At 38.1% G+C, this 17,834-nt stretch overlaps 4 protein-coding genes across 7 annotated transcripts; 2 read left to right on the top strand and 2 right to left on the bottom strand.

Moving 5' to 3' along the window:
* Positions 1-1,731: 1,731 nt before the first annotated feature.
* On the bottom strand, positions 1,732-4,493 carry LOC114716008 (glycosyltransferase BC10-like). The gene is made up of 2 exons (XM_028900933.1): positions 3,053-4,493; positions 1,732-2,129 (listed from the first exon to the last, which is right to left on the bottom strand). Exon 1 carries the CDS (start codon positions 4,163-4,165, stop codon positions 3,065-3,067), a length of 1,101 nt encoding a protein of 366 aa, XP_028756766.1. The 5' UTR covers positions 4,166-4,493; the 3' UTR covers positions 1,732-2,129; positions 3,053-3,064.
* Positions 4,494-6,794: 2,301 nt separating this feature from the next.
* LOC114716007 (dnaJ protein homolog) lies at positions 6,795-9,341 on the top strand. The gene is made up of 6 exons (XM_028900932.1): positions 6,795-7,131; positions 7,640-7,805; positions 7,905-8,043; positions 8,141-8,417; positions 8,491-8,689; positions 8,781-9,341. Exons 1-6 carry the CDS (start codon positions 6,982-6,984, stop codon positions 9,098-9,100), a joined length of 1,251 nt encoding a protein of 416 aa, XP_028756765.1. The 5' UTR covers positions 6,795-6,981; the 3' UTR covers positions 9,101-9,341.
* Positions 9,342-10,522: 1,181 nt separating this feature from the next.
* Positions 10,523-13,772, bottom strand: LOC114715996 (probable receptor-like protein kinase At1g49730). Of its 4 annotated transcripts, none has more exons than XM_028900917.1 (7): positions 13,490-13,772; positions 12,858-13,125; positions 12,293-12,348; positions 12,139-12,206; positions 11,273-11,362; positions 11,056-11,116; positions 10,523-10,975 (listed from the first exon to the last, which is right to left on the bottom strand). In XM_028900917.1, exons 1-7 carry the CDS (start codon positions 13,557-13,559, stop codon positions 10,671-10,673), a joined length of 918 nt encoding a protein of 305 aa, XP_028756750.1. In that variant the 5' UTR covers positions 13,560-13,772; the 3' UTR covers positions 10,523-10,670. The 4 variants fall into 4 exon arrangements, with proteins under 4 accessions (XP_028756750.1, XP_028756751.1, XP_028756752.1 ...); XM_028900918.1 differs by having other exon boundaries at positions 12,293-12,345; positions 13,490-13,771; XM_028900919.1 differs by having other exon boundaries at positions 12,858-13,113; positions 13,490-13,770.
* A 993-nt stretch (positions 13,773-14,765) lies between these two features.
* LOC114716003 (putative phosphatidylglycerol/phosphatidylinositol transfer protein DDB_G0282179) lies at positions 14,766-17,361 on the top strand. The gene is made up of 4 exons (XM_028900926.1): positions 14,766-14,945; positions 15,449-15,550; positions 15,882-16,042; positions 17,074-17,361. The coding sequence occupies exons 1-4, from the start codon at positions 14,852-14,854 to the stop codon at positions 17,179-17,181; spliced, it is 465 nt and encodes a 154-aa protein (XP_028756759.1). The 5' UTR covers positions 14,766-14,851; the 3' UTR covers positions 17,182-17,361.
* The last annotated feature ends 473 nt before the right edge of the window (positions 17,362-17,834 follow it).

Below are 17,834 nucleotides of genomic sequence, written 5' to 3'. Positions count from 1 at the left end.
TCCTCTAGATCATTGTCCATACAGAATAAAATACCAAAAACATGAATCAAACATGGCGCATTAGATTATCATTTGCCGTGAATCAGGGTCCAACACCTGTTAGGCTCCTGGCAAACACCGCCGACAAGGAAAATAAAATTTGTAAATATTTATTGAGAAAAGAGAAAGAATCATGAGCCCACCGACACTCTCAATTTTTGTCAGAAAGCGAAAATGTCCACTTATTGCTCTTCCCCAGTCAAAGTGCTGACCCCAGCATAGCCAGCGTGATGTGAAGTCAGAATTTATTTTTATTTTATTGTAAGATCCGATTCGTCTATCATTTTCAATCAAGATGCGGTAAAATTTAGTTTTCTTTTATTTTAAAATCAGCGTCAAGCAATTAAAGTCCGACGCGAGTCAATAAAAATTGGTCGAGTTGGTAAAAACTTATAATTTCGAATTCTACTGTCGCATGAGAACATTGTTACCGAACGATGTATAAATGCTTTTGCAAATGTTTTTAATCACAAAACATCTTAATGAGTTCTCAATATTTAATTTATCTAAACTTATATGTGTGTGTAAAAGGTAATCCAATCTGAACCTGCGACGATGAACGGCTTCAATGTTGCTTGATGCAGATGCTACAACTAAGAAACAAAAAAACCTGACAAGACATTAAACTGATTGAAGTAATAGTTTAAGGATCAGTTAGTCATATTGGGGTCAACTTGAAATCAAACTAATCATATTAAAATAATTAAAAATATAATAATATTAATAATAATTAATAACAAAATATAAGAACTGTTTTATTGCAATAATGACAAAGTACAATAACATTAAGAATTTTGATTTTTATGATTCATCAATAACTAAAATTAATAATCATTAATATGAAAATCATCACTAAAATTCATTTAAATTTATGATAACTAAGATATTAAGAATTGAATAAAAAAAAAACAGAACCAAGAATAATATAATCATTCAAATCGGTTCACACCGATTTTTACCTTTTCGTTTCAATTTGATTCAACTACCACTCGGTTTAATAACTAACTAAATCAAATTACTAGTTGGTTCACTTTATTTTCCAGTTGAACTGACCAAATCTGATTTGTTTTTTCATCAGATCTGGCTTGCCTCAGACTCAATTTTCTTGTTCCCACGGCCACGGGGAAAGAAAGGAACGCTGCCTGGCTTTTTTTGCCCCCTACTTTCTCTTTTTCTGTTTAAATAATTTTAATTAACTCATTGAACTTTTCTGGTGATTATTACTGCATGAGTTCCTCAGGCAGATTCCTTTTACACACTTTATCCTTACATTGAACATGAAGTCTTCTAATTAGCCAGTCCCGCCTAGTGTGAACCTAAAGTCCAAAAACCCTAAATATCATTACTTTTACAGGGAGAAATACGATAGATGAATAGAAAAATCCAAAAAGAACAAAAGGAAAGAAAAAGAAGTGGAGAAGGAATGGAGGGATCTGAATCCTCTTCGTTCCTCGCTCTTTCGGGCCCATTCGTGGAATAAAATAAAAGGAACAAATTTCATATAAACCCCATTGATTGGCGCAAGGAGAAGCAACTGGCCTAATGTCGGCGAAGCTTTCATTTTTCCTTTCGGCCGTTGCTCGAGTTCGTTCCAATACAACCTACAACTCGTGAAGTCGTCCTGTTCAATGGAAAATATTACTCTCACGTTCATTTCTCACTGTTCCTCTCATACGCACAACAACAACACACTAATGATTGAATTCACGCACTGACTATAAAAACACAAGTGTGAATTTTGGCTATAAACAATTCAGTAAAGGGTGTGAGAGCAACACCACTCTACAAAACAAGTCACTCATGACTACCATCGTCTTTCTATGGCCACTCACTCTTTTTTTCTTATATCTACTATTATACACTTGTCTACAGTACTGCCTTTCATTCAAACTCACGAAGGTGCCTATCTGTTCCTCTGTTTCCTCCTTTGATTCCTCATCCCGTTTCTCAGTCGCTCGGTTGGAGTGTTCTGGGCTAACACAGGTTGTGGGCTGTTCATGCCTCTTCAAAACCATATACGCCACGTCAAGCTGCTCCAACAGTACGCAAAACTAATTCGCCATACTAAGATTCTTCACTGATCTTTACACCTGCGGAATTAGAATTCATACAGTTTAGCTGAATCACGGAATGTGGTATAGAAATTTTACGTCGAATAAACATCCTAATATAGCTGGAAAGTGCTTGATGTGAAAATAATTCGTACATGGAGCAGAAAAATAGAAAAACTCAGAAACAACCCGGAAAAAACCAGCAGACGATGGGTCCGTTTGGCATAGGCTACAGGTAGCTTTTCAATCGTAATTTACAAAATACGAGATAAATATGTGAGAGGAGTTTTGTCTCTGCTTATGTGAAACGTGTTTACAAATGATTTCAATCGTGTGAGGCCGATGGCATGAGAATGCTTCCAGCTACGTTCACAAGGATTGACCTCGCCATCTTGGTTTAGAACCGTTTAGCATCAGCTCTGCTTTCCACAAAGAAAATAACCAGAATGGACGCGTGGTATTTCGGTATTTTGACATTCATATGTCTCATAACCCTATCATAAGGCTTGCTTGGCACTAATGGCAAAAGCGGTTCACCAATACAGTTTCATATAAAGAAAGAATCCCATTCCCGGTAAAATCTATCACACCTGATATCTTAATTCTTAAAGCAGCAGCAACCTAACCACTCCAACTTTCAACAGCCTCTCAACCTTCAATTGCTTTTATTCGCAACCTCCAAACAAGATCCTGAAGATAGATGGGGATATTTTGACAATACGGGAAAAAGGGAACTACCAAAGAATGATAGCCGGTCAGTGGAGGATAGGGGAAAGCACAAAGCATCCACCCGTGATTCCAATATATAATGCATGAAAAAAAAGAAAGGAAAAATTGATAGACTTTTCAAACAGCAAAGTTCCAACCCATTGAGCGCCCCCCTCCCCTGCAATGCCAAACGCCGACAAGATCGCCAACCAAATTAATGAAATAACGGAAGATAGAGATATTAGATCACTTACCCAAAGCATATTTCAGTCCTTGAAAATGACTGATTTAGCTAACCGAATCAATGGCTGCAAGCTATCAGAGGCAAATTTACGGGCAAACAAATAAGAATCTGACTGATTTGATTCCCGTAATCGATAAATGAGCTCCTTTGATACTTCGGCAGGCCGGTACGTGTAAGGGTGGCCATTCACTGTACCAGTCCAATTAACTCGCGTGAGTGTATATTTGGTGCAGCCATCGGGATCCACCATTGATAACAAGGTAGGAAAATAATGTTCCTCAGGGTAGCACTCGTTGTAACACGGTAATTTGAATTTCCTCCATAGGGCGCGATCTTTGATCACCACCAATGCATGCCGTCGAGTGAGCGCGAAAAACTGAGATCCCACACGGAATTGTTCGAATGACACCTCCGGCGTCATCGCAAATCGACCTCTGGCAATGTATCGCTTCCAAAGGCGGGGCTCATTGGAGATTATCTCTATAAAACTCCGGTACCTCTCCCGAACACCCAGGCGAGACAAGGCGGAATCGGATTCAGGTGAGGTTAGATCGAATGTAGAGGATACAAATAGGGAACGATACACATATCTGAAAGAGTGGAGAGGTATACAGTACTGGGAGAGGACGACAAAGTAGGCATTGGCGGGGTCGTCGAGGAGAGCAGTTGCCAGAAGTCGGCGCGTTGCGGAGATGAGAGTGGGAGAAGCACGGTGGGTTCGCCTCGCTGCGATAAATCGCCCTCGGAACACACCACTAGTGGGGCGTGTAACGTTCACAGTGGGATCCGCATGGACGTAGATGTTGTACAGATTGGTGGAGGTGCCATCGAAGAAGCGATCCCAAAGAGGAGCGAAATGTAGGTCAGAGTTTGTGAGGAAGAGAAAGGCAAGCTTCAGCTTTGGATTTTTTGAAGAAGAAAGATGGAAAACTTTGGAGGGATTGTTAGCATTGGAAGAAGATTGTGAAGCGGCGCGATTGAAGAGAGAAAGATCATCAAGTTCGTCGTCGAGGGAAATAGGGACGGAACTGCGGCGAGGGGGAAGGACACGAGGGGCGAGTAAGAAGACGATAGGAAGAGATAGGAGAAGAGCAAAAGTAAGGACAAATGGATTAGAGTACATTTGAAGCAGCTAGAAGCAATCCTGCGGAAAGAAATCGAAGGGATGCGAAACTCGCGGGGACGGAGTGGGGGACGAATGGTCCGAGAGTGAGAAAGGAAGGCGGGAAATTTGGGCAAAGAGAGATGAACTGAGTGTGAGTAGAAAAGGGTCTGGGATTGTGGAAAATTCAGCGAAAGAAAATCGGAAGACTGGACTTGCTCTTTCCAGGGTGCCCTGAAGGGAGCTGAGGAGGGAAAGACGGGAGCCTCTGGTTCTGTGAAATGGGCACGGGAGGAAGAAGGAAATGAACCAATCGGCTGATGAGGGCGGATGAATCTGATGGTGGGGACACATCAGCGCAAAGGAACTGGGGCCTTGGGTGCCTTTTTTTTTTTGGGGCGCCGGGGGGGGGGGTACCTGCCGGGCAAGAGGTAGAGCCGGCAAAATTCAGTCGCTTTGAGCCCGCTTCATCAGTGATCACGGGTTAGCCCATTTTCTTTTGTATAAATATAGTATATATTGATCATTATATTATCTTATTACAATTTACTAAGTCTAAAACTTCAAGTCTAGTTTCAATATTTTAAAAACCAACCCATATCAATAATAAGAGTTTTTTAATCTAAAAAATAATAAATAGTTGCATAATGGGCTTTCATTTGGAACTTTATTTTTTTTTCTAACTCCGCCACACCTATCAGTTTTTAAATATATGGCTATATTTTGCAGGGATAGAGAGAGAGATATATAAATCATTTACTAGTGTGTGAAAATAATTTAAAATATTTTTTTGAAAAAAATTAAAAAAATATAAGTGGGCTACTTCAACTTGCATCACTGCGGGTTGGCCTATATCTACATCACTAACCTACTTTACCAGCCTTAGAGTTTGTTTGGCTCAATAAGAGAAAGGGGAGGGAGGGATTTTAATGAAGAGAAGAGGAGAGGAGTGGAAGGATTTTAATATTATCTTGTTTGGATTTATAAAAAAGGAGGAGAGGGAAGGAATTTTAATATTACCTTGTTTGATTCATGAGGAGAGGGTAGGGAATAATATTTTAACATGGACAATTTCACTCTTATTTTATTTAAGATAAGGGCATAATAGTTATCACATGACAAAAATGAACATAATGATCACAATATAGCAAAAATGCAAAATATTGCTCTTTCACTTCAAATCCTCCTAATTTTGAAGGAGAGGTTGAGGAGGGGAGAGAAGGAAAAATTCCCTCACCTCCTAAAATTTGTGTATTGCCAAATAAAGAAAAATGATTAAAATCCTTCTCTCTCTTTCCCTTCCTTTCCAAATCCCTCGTACCAAACACATCTTTAATAACAAGTGCCTGGGCTATTAGGTTTTATTTTTTTTACGGTTTTAATTGCACGTCGGGAGCAACGATGGAATATGAAGGTTGTGTTTTTGAAGCCTAAACCATGTTTTATTGTTAGAAGACCAGAAGAACTTACACAGCACTTTTAAGCCAAAAACCATGGTTAAAAAACACGTACATACTCCAAGACGATATTAAGATTAATAATTTTAAAATTAAATAACTAAAAATATATATTTCTTAAATTAATGAATCAAATTAAAATCTTATATAAAGTTTAAAAAACCAAATATATAATTTAACCAATTATATATCATTATGTACTAAATTCAAGTTATTTATATTTTTACAAAAACATATACTTAAATTGATCCCAAAACTTACAAATAATCATATAAAAATTATAAATCAATGAATGAAATGAAAAATTAAATATGAAATCAAATTCCTAATACAAAGTAAAGTTATATTCATGCGCAAAGCAATACTTTTTATTAAAATTAAAATAAAAAATCACATTAAAAAAAGCGCATGCAAGACGGGATAGACTGTAAAAGCTCATCTTGGAATGGGCTCTTATTTTATGAACTAATCCACATAAATCCGTGTTATCATTTTTATTACTCTTAAATATAATTTTTTTTATAATATAATTTAGGTTAAAAAATCTTATATTTAAGATGAGAATAGTACTATCTACGTAGTGAAATAAACAAAGTCACATTCAACAAATGGACATGATGATTTTAATCAAAGAAAGATGGCAACAAAAAATAATAATTAACCAACTATTATCATATTAAAAAAATAAAATTTTAAACACTACTATTCAATAAAGTGCATATCTTTTTTAGTCATTTTATAACTAAACTAACTTTTTATTAATAATTCAAATAATTTTTAACTTTTTCAATTGACTTTTTAAAAACATCTATCTAAACATATCCTAATTGATTTTTATTCTAATTTTAGTTACAAAAATCAGTTGAGTTAGAAGTCAGTTTTTTCTAATCTCAATCCAAATATACCCTAATTCATTAGCTTCACATTAGATTAAATCGAAGATAAAATTTTTCAGTCCCAAAAAAAAAAATCGAAGATAAAATTACTTTCGACCTATACCCGCGAAGGATCTAGAATAATATCCTTAACCATCATCCAATGGTTAGGATTTGTCAAAAAAGATCTTTTTGACCAGGAAAAAGATCGAGACTCTTCCGAAGCCACATAATTGATTATATGTTCGCACCGATCTCAATTGTCCACGGAGTCCCAGTTTTGTTGGAACAGCGGAATCGATCATCTAATATATATATACATCCCCACGCAGCACGAGGCTGAGAATTGTTGATGCATAGGACTTTTTCACTTGGCGGTGTTTTCGCGCGTGCTCTTTAGATCTGGAGTCTGCTGCATTAGGCGCAACACAGATTCCTGCAAATTTTAGGGTTTCGTTGGAGTATCGGCGTTGATTTCGTTGATTGAAAAGAAGAAGAAGCAAGCATGTTTGGGAGGGCGCCCAAAAAAAGTGATAACACCAAGTACTATGAGATCCTGGGCGTCTCTAAGAACGCATCCCAGGATGATCTGAAGAAGGCTTACAAGAAAGCCGCCATAAAGAACCACCCCGACAAGGGCGGTGATCCCGAGAAGGTAAATTTTATCGCTTTGTTCAATCTGTGGTTATGAGTTGGGTTTTATTTTGATATTTACATGAGAATTGGCTTGATTCTACGAGATTATCTTCGAAACTTACCCCAAAAGTCTAAGAATTTGATAATCCTGAGTGACATCTGTTACTTTTCTTGATGCTTATTTTCTTATACTTGTATTAATCAATGATGCATGCGCTATGCGGCAATTTTTGCTGTCCAACGTAGAGATATTGTGTTGACATATTATTGAAGGATTTGGACTATGGTAAACGACTGTTTAGTACCGTAATCGAACTTTATTTTCTTTTAATTGGGGCAGCACGAAATTCGCTTTGTGATTTTATGTTGTAGACGATGTTATTTACCCGGGTTATTTTAATGAGAATCTTTCTTTCATAGTCAATTGTGTAGTTTGTTTCCAAGCCCTGGGAGTTCCAGCCTCAGTTACTGGCAACCTGTAAGATAGCTGAATATAATTAACATGTCTTTACTTCTTTTCGATGTAGTTCAAAGAGCTGGCCCAAGCTTATGAAGTTCTGAGTGACCCTGAGAAACGTGAAATATATGATCAATATGGTGAAGATGCACTCAAGGAAGGAATGGGAGGTGGAGGCGGAGTTCACGATCCGTTTGATATCTTCCAGTCTTTCTTTGGCGGCAGTCCTTTCGGAGGTAGAAGAGAATCCAGGGGTTATACATAATAGCTTTGTATGTGTTGAGTGAAAATTCGAGAGCTGTAACTGAGTTGTGTCGTGCTATCTTTGTGATCAGGGGGTAGCAGTAGAGGACGAAGGCAGAGACGAGGTGAAGACGTGGTTCACCCCCTCAAGGTGTCTTTGGAGGACCTTTACCTTGGGACTTCTAAGAAGCTTTCTCTGTCACGAAACGTCTTGTGTTCCAAGTGCAAGGGGTTAGTATCATTAAGGAAGATCTCATTCTTAAGCGAGTTACTGGGCATTTGGAACAGTAGGATTTCTTACACAACACTTGTTCAATATGGATTACAGGAAAGGTTCCAAATCTGGTGCTTCAATGAAGTGTGCGGGTTGTCAAGGTACTGGTATGAAGGTTTCTATTAGGCATCTCGGCCCCTCTATGATACAGCAAATGCAGCATCCTTGCAATGAATGTAAGGGTACTGGAGAAACGATCAATGATAAGGACCGTTGCCCACAGTGCAAAGGAGAGAAGGTTGTTCAAGAGAAGAAAGTACTTGAAGTTGTTGTGGAGAAGGGAATGCAGAATGGACAGAAAATTACATTCCCTGGTGAAGCAGATGAAGCGGTAAGCTGAACATCTTGTTCAGTACAAGGGATTGTAGAATTGATACTGACTTTTAGCTGTTTGTGGTTTACAGCCAGATACGATAACAGGGGACATAGTGTTTGTCCTTCAGCAGAAGGAACATCCCAAGTTTAGGAGGAAGGGTGAAGATCTTTTTGTGGAGCACACTTTATCCCTTACGGAGGCTTTATGTGGCTTTCAATTTGTGCTGACTCACCTGGATGGCAGGCAGCTTCTCATCAAATCCAATCCAGGGGAAGTTGTCAAACCCGGTATGTTTCTGATTCAGGATTTTATTTCCTGTCCGTGTTTTAGTTATGCCGGGTGGTTGTAAATGTCTGTTTTTGTGTGTTCTATGTGCAGATTCGTACAAGGCAATTAATGATGAAGGAATGCCGATGTACCAGAGGCCGTTCATGAGGGGAAAGCTTTACATTCACTTTGCTGTAGACTTCCCAGAATCTCTGAGTCCTGATCAAGTCAAAGCTTTAGAGGCTGTTCTGCCGCCTAGGCCTTCAACACAGTTGACGGACATGGAGCTGGATGAATGTGAGGAGACTACTCTTCATGATGTCAATATTGAGGAGGAGATGAGGAGGAAGCAACAAGCACAGCAGGAGGCATATGATGAGGATGAGGATATGCATGGTGGTGCTCAGAGAGTGCAATGCGCACAGCAGTGATGAATTTGCGGGGGTGGAGACGAAGAGTGAATGATGCCGACGACTTTTAGTCATCATGCGAAAGCTTATTGTTCAAGGAATTTGAAGAGTAAATAAGTACTGAAAAGCATTTTTGTTTCTCGGGCAACATTTATTTTTTGACATTCTTTATATACTGTGTGTTTTTTGGTGGCTAGCCTGGATGTCATCCTTCTTTATCATTTCTTCTAAAGGTATGACCTTCTCTGGTGGTTGGATCTTGCGTGATCCGCTTGTGTCTTTACCAGCTTCCGCTAAGAGTGGGTTCTACTAATGCCCAGCTATATTCAGGAATAGAGCCATAAAAAATGGCATTAATGGGGCAAGATGCTACAGCATTTTAATAGGTACCTAAGTTACTGCCGAATAAACTTTTGATTAATAACTGAAGGGGGTTTAATTTTTTTCTATGTTATTTACCGGATTCACTTGAATCTTCAGATAGACATATTTGTATGTGTCAAGGAGAAAATAGCTAATCGACATCCAACATCTTTAATCCCCGCTTTCTTTTTGCATCACACCAGCAGTTCGTGTTGGAACCTCAAAGTTCTTCCTTAGTCTTGCCATGAAGACCGAGGCTGCAGCTGTTTGGACCAACATTTTATATCATGTGATGTAAGCTACTTGTGCGTGACACTTTTTCTGAAGTCTGAACTTGAATGAGGATCATCCCCTCTGAGCCCTGACTACCACTTCATTTTCGTTTAGATAGAAACAATGAGATTGGCCGGGAAAAAAAAAAACGATGTTTCTTTGCCCAACTGGGAGTATCATATGGCTAAGTTTTGTCCTTTATGTGTGTGTGTCCAAAATTTATCCAAGTTCACGGCTACGCCGTAGAAAAGCTTCTATATTATTTTTAAAATTTTTTTAAATTAGTCAACGGAAGGTAGTATTTTTTGATAGATGAGTTTGAAACGATCCGTGGGATACAGAGACAAGGCTAAAGACAATGATCTTCAAACAGGAGTCATTTCCATGTTGCTTCTTGCTAAAGAAAGCATGTTACTTCGTACCGAGGCGCCATACGACAAGGAAGCGAAGTGTCATTTCGAAAGGAGAAGAGAGCTCCACATGCATGTTGACGCTACGCGCATGATTTGTTTTGGGTGTAATATTAGTTTTTCCACTCGTAATTTCGGGTGAAACTACTCCTTTTGGAGGTGGCCAAGCTGAACGAAATCTCAACCTGGAAGATTAACCATTCGGAAAAGCACTCATCTAGCACATCTGAAGAATCGAACGGTGCCCTGCTCTGAGTTTTCTTTTCAGCCACATAGAAGAAAAGGAAATCTGTCTGTTTACTTTTTATTTTAAATAACTGTCATTGGACATTTCCCCCTTCGTATCCCCTCATTCTCGCCAATTTGTTTCCATATTCTTCCTTCAAATCCAAATAAGTATCTGTCCCAAATAAGGCAACGAAATCGATTCTCCAAAAGGCAGGAAAAGCGAATTTATACTGTTAATATTCACACACGGGATGGGAGTTCGAATTATTCTCCCAAACTCCCGAGAACCGTGAACATCTTCAAAGGAAAGTCCAATCTTAGTCACGAGGAATATCTACCTTCTGTTGAAGATATCGAAGTAACTGGGGGATCGTAAATACAGGCTTGTCCTTTGATTTGATACATAACTTTGCAACAGCTAGAAGGGTTTTTAACTCCCTTGAATCGTAATTGTCGCCAAGATCAGGGTCTACCATATTATGAATGGAACTGTAGAAGCATGATTCCTGGATCCATTCTATTAGATCGGAACCTTCCATCTCTGAGGACTGACCAGTGACAAGCTCCAGTATGAAAACTCCCAATTGGAATATTATGTTACCACTTTTCTGCCTCATGTCATCTGAAATGAAGTTGGTCGACGTGAGATCACTAATGGTATTTAAGTTTTGTCTGTTAGAGTAATTTACAAAGAGAATTCACCTTTTGAATTCGGCATCATAACGGGATTTCCAACACAAGTAAGAAGGCCAAAATCAGATAGCTGTGAACACAGAATGTAACATCAATTTAGCAGTGAACAACAGTTCTGGATTAGAGTGCTATCTTTGTCTTTGCCCTTTTGGCATGTCAACTGGACAGTAACAGACGTTAGTATCTAGAAAAGGAGAGTTTGCCGCAAGAGAGAGGTTTTCCTTACTTTAGCCGTAAAGGTATCATCTAACATGATATTGCTAGAGCTGATGGAGACATGACATGGTGGTTGTTCAACGAAGAGAAGCAAGTATTCCTACGTCAAAATAATCATGTCAGATGAGAAATTTGGTGGAAGATATTTGTAGCTTTCAGCTTCTAAGGCTGTAACGGTGATATTATCACCATCCCACTTCAAATTCTAATTAATGAACGAATGTAACTGAAATATTGAATCTCCATCTACTTGCTCAAAGAAGGTTTAGCTCTGTAATACTCCTCCGGTCCTTGATATAAACCTAATTGTTAAGTTGATTTTGATTCTAAATATAAAACCTATTTCTCATATTTATCAATTTTCTGTAAATTATCCCTATGGATCTCCCTTAACGATAATCAAGTAGAAGAGAGAGAAAGGATATTAAGGAAGATGATTGTGGTGTTTTAGAAAAAATATGTCATATTTCTTATAATTAACTAACTTATCTAACTTCTTTAGTCTGATTAAATTAGTTAAATAGGTCTTATATTAAGGACCAGAAGACTAACTTGTCAATGATCCTAGAATCTAGCGAAGAGTATCCCAAAAAATTCTTACAGTTCAACTATAAGATAATTACCTACGTCAACGATGATAACATTAAGAAGAAGCTAAAATGTCTTGCATCTTTTATCTATTGAGAACATCATACTTATCTTTGTAAACCTCAGCAGATGCTAAATATTCCTGGTTCTTCAATTGCGTGGCCTTAAAATCTAAGTAAGAATGCCATGTTTATGGAATGCAGCAATGGCAAGCTAAAAGCAAAACGCTTGGCGGTCATGGGCATGCTTGCACAATGTGGTGCGATAAGTCATGAATATAGAGCTTACCAGGGCAGCCACAACATCAATAGCTATTTTTAACCTTGTCCTCCAATTTAAGGGTGTCTTCAGAGGATCTGCCAACATCCAATCAATAAAACAATATCAGAATAGTGCAAACATCATTATGATGCTCCCCAAATCTCCAATTTTCTGAAGTTACCATTTAGATGATCCTTTAAGCTTCCATTCTCTATGCTGTCAAAAATGAGCAATCTGCTAATATGCCCCATAGAAAAAAGTTAAAGTTAGACTTATTTGTATTTTGCAACAACAGTGGCATGCATGATTGAGATAATATTTATAAGCATCTCAGAACCTTTATAGCTACCTGCTCAACCAGCAAGCAATTCATAAACCGTGGATATATATATATATATATATATATATATATGGTGTGTTTGGAAACGCATTGGCATGCATTCCAATGCGCCAAAAAACGTTTTCAAACCTGCCTATAATCTATTATAACCAGTGACTGAACATGAAAGTATTCTTCAAGAACAGTTTGGGGATGAGTATCAGAAATATTCTGTTCAGAAGAATTTGGTCCTCCTCATTGGAAAATATAATATATTCAATATAGAAAGAGAAGTTTAAATCTACCGATAGTTACTAACTTTCTGATCAAAGCATAGTGAAATTGAAATTAAAAGAAAAAATTTGTGTGAGTACATAACTAAAACTGTGATTGGTGTGAAGCGGTAGATGGTCTTACAGGCACAAACCTCTTGTGTTTCAAGGAAAATCCTTTGAGCGACAAAAGGTGTCGATGATGCAAGCGGCCCAAGTACTGCACTTCGCTGTAGAAAATATCATCTGCTTGATCAAAATCCTTTATTTCTTTCACCAAAGAAACGCTACCATCTTCAAATTTGGCCGTATATGCAGCAACTTGAGAATTGCTATAGATAATTCTGTGAAAACCATCCGTTGCTCGTTTAACATCCTTGTATGAAAGTCGCCTCATAAAGTATATTTGATCTGAATTCAGGGCTTAAACAAGTTCAATAGATCCAGCCATAAACACCTAAAGCCTAGTAAGTCCGAATTTCTGGTATACCTCTAATATCTAATAAAAACAGAAAGCCCCATGTTTTAATCAACCATGGGAGAAAATTAATATCGATATTTTCAGAATTAGTAAAAGCTGCAACTTTCACACTCTATTTCACTCACTGAAAACCAAATTATAGAAGTCTACGAGCAATTAAAGTATACCTCATTCAGATCAATGAAAAGCATGATCAAACCAGCGCAAGGTGGTGGTGTTTGAGATAATAGAAGTTTTTAAAAATTAAAAGAGGGCAGAAATTGAAAGAGAGATACAAAATAAGAAATTGATGGGAGGTTAGTATACCAGAGCGAGATCGGTGAAGCCATGCAGGAAGGCGGCGGTGCAGCTTGCGGATCAAGGGATCCATGGGCATGGGAAAGGTGGGTTAACAGAAGTGAGCATGAAGATGACACCGTGAAATTCCATCCCTTGTTATAGAGACTACTTTTATAGAACAAATCTGCAGAACCTTTTCACCTTTGGGTTGGGGAGAGAGAGAAACAAAGAATGATGAAGGACCTAAAGTGGGCCAGTAACTGATTAATCGGTAAAAAAATCTACAAACGCCACTCCATAGGTTCTACTCCGTTAACGGTTAATACTTTTCGGTTGATAAACTTGACAGAGTTACTTACGAAGGGAGAAAGAACAGAAGGTATTATTTGTGGCTGACAATAAAACGGCGTTGTCGTTTACCAGCAAGGTCAGTTCATGATGATTTTGGTTGCAGACTTGCGGCTGCAGTGCTGCACAATGAACCTGATAAGGGCGATTTGGCAAAATTTAAGTTGGACTGCATTAAATAACGATTTGTCAACCATGGAACCATAAATTAATAGAAGTTTTGTCATCACTTGCACGGCTTCCAATCTCTTTTCCTTTTTTTTTTTATTATTACTATTATTATTCTTCTTTTTCAGTAAAAATGGGAAATTATTACTAAAAAAGTCAAAAGGATTAGAGCCGGACAGCCTTAAACATCAACAAAACAGCCAAGGCTTCAAATTGAACTATACAGAGATAAGATAAGTAAACAAAACGCAGGATTCAATGGCTTTGATGATGTGATGTGAAATGGCAAGCACTTCATTCACCAGCTGATAAGCATGGACGGATTCGTTGGAGAAAAGTGTTTGTGTCAGGTTTCCATTGAATGATCCCAAATAAAAGCCTCCAATTTAAGTTTCTAACTTCCTATAGCTAGCGTGGGTGTTGGGTAACACCCGGCCGCCAAAAGGATCACCAATACCAAAGAAGCCCTGGTCTGGTGCTATGAGCTCCCACCAAGTTCTGGCCAGGGCACAACGCCCTAAAATATGGCCCCTATCTTTAATACCAGCTTGACATATAGTTCATGTAATACTTAGAACATTAAAATGCAAATATTGGTTACAAAAAATTGAAATAATTTTTTGAAAAAAGAAGGGGTTTAGGGACAAAACAGCGTGTGCGTAAATGAAATTATGACCTATCAGTCAAAGGCATATCAAGTATCAACCCTTCCATGTGTTTACTTTCCCGGTAATTTCGTACAAGTATTTTATTATTCGCGCGGTCGCGGGTCGAAACTCACCAAGGCTTTCGATTCAATAAAGCTGACCTCAAGGGGAAACACAAATCGCACAGGAAGACGGTATCCTTCCTGTCTATTAAGCTAGGCGATCCATGGAGGTTCCGTCTCATCTGAAGCTTTACCTTCTTTCGTGCATCCTATTGCTTTCATCATCTCAGATTCAAGCTACACTTGTCCATTACTGCGGTGAGTTCCCCGTTCTCCTTTCATTTGACATATTTTGTTTTGAGGGTAAATCTCTCCCAGTTCGAGATAAGGATCGTTTTTTGTTTTTGTTTCTGCAATGTTTAATGTTTTCTGTGATGTGATCTTCAAGAATGACAACCATCTCTCTTGTCATTAGGTTTTCTTTTCTACTTTTCTTTTCGGACGTCGTCTTTTCTTGCTTCCGTATAATCAGTGGTAGTTTTATTTGATTATCTTTTGATGCTTTTTCTATAGCAACAAATCGGATACAATGGATCTCTGTTATTCAAATTTCAAATCACTGGTGGTTTAGTCGGACTGAGCATTTCTTAAATACAATTTTCATTCCAAATTGCTTAGTAAATTTGGGGATTGTGTCATCTTGTGTGAGCAAGAGTACCCAGCTGCATCTGATTACCTTTTTGTGCATTTCGTTTAGACTATTGCAGCTTTATATCAATCGATCAATTGATAGCTTATAATTCTGCTCAAAATTTGTGTAGACAAGAAAGGAGACTATGCTGTGAAGGTGCATGGAGTTGACGTATCACCTAACCCTGTGGTCAGGGGAAAACCGGCTACCTTTAAGATTTCAGCTGCTACTGGTAACTGCGCACTTTCTTCGTGTTTTTTAATTCTTTATCTTTATTACAAATTTATCTCCATCATGGTTTCTCTTCGTACTTAAAATGCACGGTATTGCACTCTTATGTGCGGATGTATAGGTTGACCACAAATAATTGGATTGGCTTTCATCTCTTTATGCACAAAAACAGAATGATTTGTTGAAAGAAGATAGTTGGCATTAGAATTTTAGGTGTTCTTACAAATTGTACTGATTAATTCTTGAAATTCGTTAGTCATTTTGTGTATGGAAGTGGCTTCAGCAATCTGTTTTGTTATTTAATGATAACCAGCTATTTATGTTTCCATCAGGTGAAGCTGTTCATGGCGGAAAGTTAATAATTGAAGTTTCATACTTTGGGGTGCATGTCCATACAGAAACTCATGATCTTTGTGAGGAAGCATCCTGTCCTGTCACTGCAGGAAACTTTGTGCTCGCTCACACTCAAACACTGCCTTCATTTACCCCACCGGTGTGTTTTATCTTCCCATATACATTCTCTTACCAATGCTGAAGCCATTATGAAACTATCAATTTATCATGAGTATTGAGTTTTTGTGGATGAGGAGCTTCTTAACATTGACATCCATGCTGACATTTAAGATTTACTTAAAATGGCGTTAAACATTTGCCAACTTTGTTGGACATATTCAAGTTTTACCTCTCTGTATCATCTTCCCCTTCAGGCTCTTGCAAAATGGTTGCAACATAAATGTCAGCAAGTATTGAAGAGCAAATTTGTCTCTGCATCATTACTTGTAAAAGTAGATTGAAATTCTTTTTGTTTCTCTTCTCTATCCGTTAGATCATGTATCGCTTCTATCTAAAGTCAATAGTCACGTTACCATAAGACCATGCCAATCCAATTGGTAATATGCTGGAATGCTACTCAACTGGCCATTTGAAACTATGTGAACGTCGGCCTTTGAATCAACTGGGCCTTTCTATTTGTCTGACTTTGGATTTGGAGCCTTTGAGGTTCCCTATAAGCAATTAAGTGTAACTTGCATATTTTCTTGAGTTGTAGGCATGGTCAGTGCACCTTTGCTAACTAGTTTCTGCCCTCCCTTATTCGCATTGTTTTGTCAAACCATTTGATCAAGTTGTAGACATTTGTCTCTCTCATCATTTTGTGGCTAGAAGTTTGACTGATGCTAAATTATTGGATTGCAATGGCGAGACTGGGCTCACCCAGTATTTCTGACGGCATGACCTTTACGATAATGTTCAGCATTCTTTAGGACACTGATCCTATCACGAATCACGATCTTGGCCTCTTCCTTTCTTCCTTACATCAACAGATTTCTGCGACCATATAATGTGTTAACAAGTGACTGCTGATTTACCTATATTATTTACTTACAACTTCACTTTTCGGCCGGATGTCTATTGCCTCTCTACTATTAGACTAGCGAGTGTAACTTCATCTTGAAGATAGGGTATGACTTGGTTCGTTAATAAATTTTCTTTTATTTATTTACTTATTTTTCAAATTTTTTGTAGGGCTCTTATGTACTGAAGATGACGATGGAGGATGAGAAGAATGAGCAGTTAACTTGTATCACCTTTAATTTCAAAATCGGTTTCGGGTCTTCAGTGTCCGACATCTAAGTGTTAATTCACTGTCTCCTGGGGGATGCACACAGTGTGCTGCTTCAACTTTGCATATTTTTTTTTATTTTCGAGTCTTTCGTTATCCTGTGCTTGTGTATATCAACTTTGAAGAACCTCGCAGAGCGAGGGAAAAACATAATGAAGTTATGACTATTAAGAAACAACATATGATCTTAAGCAGGACGTAAAACGAGGCAATCATATATAAAATTTCAACGTGATTTCATAAAACTTTAAATTTGCTGGTGAAGGCATGGGTGGTTGCGTCTTAGAATTTGCTGATAGTATTGGATTCCAAAAGTGAAGCAAATAGCGTGCGGCGAATCATGGAAACGATGCTTTGGGAGCAATAAGAAGTTGAATCGTGATTTTCGATTGATTCTTTTCGGTAGTTATTTCCTATTCAATAGCGAGGTCTAACAGAAGATGAAGTTTTCTCTTTTGACAAGGCTCAAATTCAGGGTTTCACGTAGAGTCCTTTGACTAGACATAAACACCATTCACCATTCCTTTGACCCCAAAAAAAAAAAAAAAGACACCATTCATCATTCTCCTCTATGTCTTACTTTTCCCGGCGGAGATGGTGCTTATAAGTCAGAACTTTTGGCTCCGCCGTCCATAGTCGTATCCCTTGATTTTGTTGAACTAAT

Source organism: Neltuma alba, unplaced genomic scaffold (assembly GCF_004799145.2).
Source record: "Neltuma alba isolate B1F8T4 unplaced genomic scaffold, ASM479914v2 tig00011640_pilon, whole genome shotgun sequence".
Classification (NCBI taxonomy): domain Eukaryota; kingdom Viridiplantae; phylum Streptophyta; class Magnoliopsida; order Fabales; family Fabaceae; genus Neltuma; species Neltuma alba.
The sequence above is the reverse complement of the archived record's forward strand: the minus strand, read 5'-3'. Positions and strand labels throughout refer to the sequence as shown.